The sequence below is a fragment of the Staurois parvus genome, unplaced genomic scaffold (assembly GCF_062004578.1).
Source record: "Staurois parvus isolate SC_StPar_1 unplaced genomic scaffold, SC_StPar_1.0 ptg001949l, whole genome shotgun sequence".
Classification (NCBI taxonomy): Eukaryota; Metazoa; Chordata; class Amphibia; order Anura; family Ranidae; genus Staurois; species Staurois parvus.
In genome coordinates, this window is record NW_028319745.1 from 92,676 (window position 1) to 100,430 (window position 7,755).

Consider the following 7,755-nt stretch of genomic DNA (forward strand, 5'->3'; position numbering starts at 1 on the left):
GCTACACCCCCAACATGGCCCCACCATTGGACGCAATCATAGCACGTTACTATCAGAGAGCGCTGCACCCCCAACATGGCCCCACCATTGGACGCAAAAATAATACGTTAGTATCAGAGAGAGCGCTGCACCCCCAACATGGTCCCACCATTGGACTCAATCATAATACATTAGTATCAGAGAGAGAACTACACCCCCAACATGGCCCCACCATTGGACACAATCATAATACATTACTATCAGAGAGCTCTACACCCCCAACATGGCCTCACCATTGGACGCAATGATAATACGCTACTTTCAGAGAGAGCGCTGCACCCCCAACGTGGCATCACCATTGGACGAGAGGATAATGCATCAATTAAACTCTAGAATTATAATTGTATTTGGATTGGATCTGATTGGATCTAGAGTCTGGTTCTTTTTTTGTCCTCTATACCAACATAGAGAACAACTATGACCTGACACGATCCAACCACTGAGCAGAACCATAATACAAATGTATTACATTCTATTCATACAACACATTCAGCACGACTCGACCACTGGACAAGATCATAGTGCCGTTGTTATCGGATGACTAGAGATATTGGACATTACACCTCAAATAGGACCAGACCAAAGGACATGATGGTAATATGTTACTATATCATTGTGTAGGTAAAATGCTTCTAACCCAGCCCAATGATGGAGGTCAGGTGTCTCCAGTGACGGGTCCTGGTAATCCATCATCATACAAAGACATTGGAGACAATTGTGATCTTCCAGAATTGTGGTAACAGTTTGGTGAAGACCCTTTTCTGTCCCCCATGACTGTCCCCTGTGTACAAAGCCAGCTCCATAAAGACATGGAGGACCAGTTTAGTGTGGAGGAACTCCAGTGTCCTGTACAGAGCCCCGACCTCATCCCTACCGAACATCTTTGGGATGAATTGGAACATTTTGCTGCCTTTGTACACTCAGTAGAGCATTTGTGAGGTCAGGTACTGATGTTGGATGAGAAGATCTGGCTCACAATCAGCTTTCCAATTAATTACAAAGGGGATCAGTAGGTTGAGGTCAGGGCTCTGTACAGGACTCTGGAGTTCCTCCACACTAAACTGGTCATCCATGTCTTTATGGAGCTGGCTTTATATACAGGGGACAGCCATGGAGGAACAGAAAAGGGTCTTCACCAATTTGTTACCACAAAGTTGGAAGAGCACAATTGTCTCCAATGTCTTTGTATGATGAAGGATTACCAGGACCAGTCACTGGAGATACCTGAAAACCATTAATAAGATGGGTACACTCATGGTGGATCAGAAAAGTGTCTTCACCAAACTGTTACAACAAGGTCAGAAGAGCACAATCATCTACATTTTGGTAACAGTTTGGTGAAGACACTTTTCTGATCCACCATGACTGTCCCCATCTCAATAATGGTTTTCAGATGTCTCCAGTTAAGGGTCCTGGTAATCCTTCATCATACAAAGACATTGGACCATTGAGAGTGATCATAATGCAAGTATAACAGGAGGGCAGGCCATTGTTCTTCCAACAGAACCCGACCATTGGAGGTAACACGGCAATTCTTATCCTATCTGTAGACCTGACACATAACAACCTGATGTTTACTGACCAACAGAGACGGTTACAATAATACGATTCATCCTCTAGCCCCATAAACAATCTGTACATAATGCCTCCAGTGGGACCTAACTGCCATTTTCAGTATTCGGGAGCGAGGGGAAGAGATAACATTTCCATCAGATTTATATTTAGCGCTGTTCCTGTTGGGGAAATGTTTGCCTCATTTCCTGACCCGGTGACACCTGTACAGGAAATGAGAGAAGTTGTCACTGAGACAGCAAATGGAAGTTCTCCAAGCCACTAAATATGGACATTTGGGGGACACAGATGTGAGGGGCATTTGGTCTTTCACATTCTATCTGCAGAACCACGGGTGACGAACGCAAATATGGCCCAATACTGTACAGCAGCTTCTTCAATCTCTTTACTTCACTAGGAACCCGTAAGGGAATGTCCAGTCTTGGGGAGCCTCTATTAAAACCAACTTATTGGAGGTCAGTGGGAAGAACGTCCCTTACATTGGGGGGGTCAGTGGGAAGAATGTCCCTTACATTGGGGGTCAGTGGGAAGAATGTCCCTTACATTGGGGGTCAATGGGAAGAATATCCCTTACATTGGGGGGGTCGGTGGGAAGAATGTCCCTTACATTGGGGGTCAGTGGGAAGAATGTCCCTTACATTGGGGGGGTCAGTGGGAAGAATGGTCCTTACATTGGGGGTCAGTGGGAAGAATGTCCCTTACATTGGGGGTCAGTAGGAAGAATGTCCCTTACATTGGAGGGTCAGTGGGAAGAATGTCCCTTACATTGGGGGTCAGTGGGAAGAACGTCCCTTACATTGGGGGTCAGTGGGAAGAATGTCCCTTACATTGGGGGGGTCAGTGGGAAGAATGTCCCTTACATTGGTGATCAGTGGGAAGAATGTCCCTTACATTGGGGGTCAGTGGGAAGAATGTCCCTTACATTGGGGGGGTCAGTGGGAAGAATGTCCCTTACATTGGTGATCAGTGGGAAGAATGTCCCTTACATTGGGGGTCAGTGGGAAGAATGTCCCTTACATTGGGGGTCAGTGGGAAGAATGTCCCTTACATTGGTGGTCAGTGGGAAGAATGTCCCTTACATTGGGGGTCAGTGGGAAGAATGTCCCTTACATTGGGGGTCAGTGGGAAGAATGTCCCTTACATTGGTGATCAGTGGGAAGAATGTCCCTTACATTGGGGGTCGGTGGGAAGAATGTCCCTTACATTGGGGGGTCGGTGGGAAGAATGTCCCTTACATTGGGGGGTCAGTGGGAAGAATGTCCCTTACATTGGTGATCAGTGGGAAGAATGTCCCTTACATTGGGGGTCAGTGGGAAGAATGTCCCTTACATTGGTGATCAGTGGGAAGAATGTCCCTTACATTGGGGGGGTCAGTGGGGAGAATGTCCCTTACATTGGGGGTCAGTGGGAAGAATGTCCCTTACATTGGAGGTCAGTGGGAAGAATGTTCCTTACATTGGGGGTCAGTGGGAAGAATGTCCCTTACATGGGGGGTCAGTGGGAAGAATGTCCCTTACATTGGGGCTCAGTGGGAAGAATGTCCCTTACATTGGGGGTCAGTGGGAAGAATGTCCCTTACATTGGGGGTCAGTGGGAAGAATGTCCCTTACATTGGGGGTCAGTGGGAAGAATGTCCCTTACATTGGGGGTCAGTGGGAAGAATGTCCCTTACATTGGTGGTCAGTGGGAAGAATGTCCCTTACATTGGGGGTCAGTGGGAAGAATGTCCCTTACATTGGGGGTCAGTGGGAAGAATGTCCCTTACATTGGGGGTCAGTGGGAAGAATGTCCCTTACATTGGGGGTCAGTGGGAAGAATGTCCCTTACATTGGGGGTCGGTGGGAAGAATGTCCCTTACATTGGGGGTCGGTGGGAAGAATGTCCCTTACATTGGGGGTCGGTGGGAAGAATGTCCCTTACATTGGTGATCAGTGGGAAGAATGTCCCTTACATTGGGGGTCGGTGGGAAGAATGTCCCTTACATTGGGGGTTGGTGGGAAGAATGTCCCTTACATTGGGGATCAGTGGGAAGAACACCCCAGTAATGGTCAGAATGCCAACCTTACAGACTGCTAAATAGATCATTGGAGTCGTGGTTACATATCAGGAGGGTGTTGGTCCCGGGGTGGGAGGTCTATCTGCCACAGCTGAAGGAACCATTACCAATAAAAGGAACCTTGGGGTTCCATGGAACGTTGGTTGAGAATGGATCCTATAGGGCCATTTATCCCAAACTGCATCCAACTGTTACAAGCTTTGGGCCATCCTCAGTGCAGTATATGGACACTCTGGCTTTTACTGGGTAAGGCATGGAACCCAACGAGACAATATAACCGTACAGATCATGGTGAGAAATGACTAAAGCAATCTTTTTTGCCCATACACCAGCAGATCTGGGTGATGAGGCATAAAGCAAATTATTTGCATGGCTCCTCCCACTGTCCAAAAATGAAAGCTAATTCTTATTTTTGGGATACGTGATGGAATGAGACCTGAGGACACGTTCGGTTCCTTCTCCCCATATCCTGAATGGTTACACCATCCCATTCCACCGAAAATGCTGGTTTAGCCTCTCCATAGAGATACAAAGCATCTGATAGGACAATATGGAGGCTTTAAACCTTCATTGGACCACGCCAGCTGAAGAAGACTACACCATACATGACCTGACCATCGGATAAGACCAGCTCAACCCAATTCCATTCCAGTAGGACTAGACGCCAGCTGAAGAAGACTGCACCATACATGCCCTGACCATCGGACAAGACCAGCTCAACCCAATTCCATTCCAGGAGGACTAGACGCCAGCTGAAGAAGACTACACCATACATGACCTGACCATCGGATAAGACCAGCTCAACCCAATTCCATTCCAGTAGGACTAGACGCCAGCTGAAGAAGACTACACCATACATGACCTGACCATCGGACAAGACCAGCTCAATCCAATTCCATTCCAGGAGGACTAGACGCCAGCTGAAGAAGACTACACCATACATGACCTGACCATCGGACAAGACCAGCTCAATCCAATTCCATTCCAGGAGGACTAGACGCCAGCTGAAGAAGACTGCACCATACATGACCTGACCATCGGACAAGACCAGCTCAATTCAATTCCATTCCAGTAGGACTAGACGCCAGCTGAAGAAGATTGCACCATACATGACCTGACCATCGGACAAGACCACCTCAATTCCATTCCAGTAGGACTAGACACCAGCTGAAGAAGACTACACCATACATGACCTGACCATCGGACAAGACCAGCTCAATCCAATTCCATTCCAGTAGGACTAGACGCCAGCTGAAGAAGACTACACCATACATGACCTGACCATCGCACAAGACCAGCTCAATCCAATTCCATTCCAGTAGGACTAGACGCCAGCTGAAGATGACTACACCATACGTGACCTGATCATTGGACAAGACCAGCTCAATCCAATTCCATGTCAGTAGGGCTAGACGCCAGCTGCAGAAGACTGCACCATACATGACCTGACCATCGGACAAGACCAGCTCAATCCAATTCCATGTCAGTAGGACTAGATGCCAGCTGAAGAAGACTGCACCATACATGACCTGACCATCGGACAAGACCAGCTCAATCCAATTCCATTCCAGGAGGACTAGACGCCAGCTGAAGAAGACTGCACCATACATGACCTGACCATCGGACAAGACCAGCTCAATTCAATTCCATTCCAGTAGGACTAGACGCCAGCTGAAGAAGACTGCACCATACATGACCTGACCATCGGACAAGACCAGCTCAATTCCATTCCAGTAGGACTAGACACCAGCTGAAGAAGACTACACCATACATGACCTGACCATCGGACAAGACCAGCTCAATCCAATTCCATTCCAGTAGGACTAGACGCCAGCTGAAGAAGACTACACCATACATGACCTGACCATCGGACAAGACCAGCTCAACCCAATTCCATGTCAGTAGGACTAGACGCCAGCTGAAGAAGACTGCACCATACATGACCTGACCATCGGACAAGACCAGCTCAATCCAATTCCATTCCAGTAGGACTAGACGGGGGCCCCACAACTCCCCAACAGGGCCAGTCCACTGGACTCAACACAACTCTACATTACAGCCCAAGAACAGAACATCCAAATCCGGCTCCCATTCCGGATGAGATCATGTCATCGTCACCACAGATGGAGGCGAGAAACGTTCTAGGCACGCAGTCATCACAAAGTGGGAAACTCCTTTGTCCATCAGCAATAACATTTTCCGCAGGACAGGCCAAAGCATTTCATTACTGACCTTCATGGGAGTGTGAGAACCAGATTTGGGAGGCGCTGGCCCCATGGGGCCCCCTGTAGGTGGTTTCCGATGGAGAGGAGGAGGCTGCCGCGGGGTGTGCCGATGCTGCCGGTGAACCCAGGCTGCTGCTCAGGAAACTGCCCATGAAAGACGGGGAGGAGTTCGCCATCAAACCGGTGCTGGCTGCAAAGAAAGAGAAAAATCTCGGTGAACCAAATCATCGACATCCCGGATTTGTGACTTCTATTTATGTGGCCTGAACAGTGAAGCATCAGGACGGCCTTAACACGGATCGTTTTACTGCAGCCCTGAGACTGGACTGTTCTTGAAAGAACCAACAAGCTGAAACAGCCAGCTATGAAATGGTAAACCAAAGGAGAACGAAGAGTAACAAAATGAAACTTAATAGCATTCCATTAAATAAAAAATAATAATTGAAATATATTTGCTGTACATTGCTACAATGATTGTACTACGGCTGAATTTTATTCATATTTTATTTTTTAATAATATTTATTTTTTATTTTATTTTTTTATTTAATTTATTTTATGTTTTATTTTTTTTTTAATTTATATTTTATTGTTTAATATTAAAAAAATTAAAAATAAAATGTTTTTTAAAAAACAAATAAAACAAATATACAATAAAATATAAAAACAAATAAAAATATAATAAATAAAAAAATGAAAAAGAAAAAAATAATAAAAACCAGCCAAAGTAAAATCATTGTAGCAATGTACAGCAAATATATTGCACAGCAGGTATATATTATACAATCCAATACATGGGAAAAACATTTTTTTTTAATTCAAATTGATCATTTTAAATATTAAAAATGTATTATTTTTCAGATCATTTATTAATTTAAATCAATATTAAAAACAATATACAAAAAAAAAATGAAAAAAAAAACTGAACGTTTAATAAATTTCTAAATACACAAATGAAAAACGTATCCATTGTATCGGTTTAGCTGCCAAAGCGATTTGTATTTGTCTATCCAGCCCTGCAATTTAAAGAGCTCTGCTCAAAGCACATCTGGGTAAATGGCACCATTTGCAATTGAAGGACACAGTGGCGTCCTCTCTGGACCTGCTGCCTGAACAGTGAGTGAGCAGCAGAAGAATGATGAAGTTATCCTCTCACTCACTCTGTTCTGTCCTCCTATCAGCACGCTCCTTGTTAATGTATGTCCTTGCAGCACAACCAACAGTCTTCCAGTTCTTCCTTCCCTTTCCCAGCCTGCGGCAGTCACACTCTGACGTCATCACGTACAATGCAGGACCAATTGTTCTGTATTGAACGCCCACGACCCGGAGTTAGGGGCGGTGGGAATATATCGGGAATTACGGCTCATCCCTCCACAACTAGACTTAAGCTGTAACCCTTGCAGTGTGGGGGGGGGGGGGGATAGGGGGGTGTTGGGGGATAGGGGGGTGGGGATGGAGGGGTGGGGATAGGGGGGATGGAGGGGTGGGGATGGGTGGGGGGTGAACCCCATACAAGAGTATTTTTTAGTAAAATTCCGGAGTTCCACTTTACAGAAAGAACAGATGAGAACATCCAGCGAGCGTAACTCGGAAGGTGGGTGGTGGGGGGGACGCGGGGGGGGGGGCGCACAGCGCCGAGCCCAGCTGAGGGTGTGTTCCGGATTCGCTGGCTGATCAATGCGTTCCCCTCCCAGCCTTCAGGGGGCCATGAAAACCTCACATGGACCAGGAAGCCTTCCCGCTTCCCTGCAGCTGCTCCTGTCATTGTGACGGGGGAGGGATGGAGCCTTCCAGATGTGCAGCCAGGTGTCAGGAGCGCCAGCGCAACGCACACATGACGATCCAATGAGCTCAGAGCGCCAATT

The 7,755-nt window shown here is 46.6% G+C and overlaps 1 protein-coding gene across 1 annotated transcript in view; it reads right to left on the reverse strand.

The window, feature by feature from the left end:
• Positions 1–7,168, reverse strand: part of BAHCC1 (BAH domain and coiled-coil containing 1) — a gene marked incomplete at its 3' end in the record, with an annotated part of 99,833 nt that extends 92,665 nt beyond the window's left edge. Inside the window, exons 1-2 of the mRNA XM_089664571.1 lie at positions 7,051–7,168; positions 5,900–6,082 (exon numbers count right to left, since the gene is read on the reverse strand). Of these exons, the coding sequence (XP_089520697.1) occupies positions 5,900–6,082; positions 7,051–7,168 (301 nt within the window). The remainder of the gene's footprint in view (positions 1–5,899; positions 6,083–7,050) is intronic.
• Between the last annotated feature and the right edge of the window lie 587 nt (positions 7,169–7,755).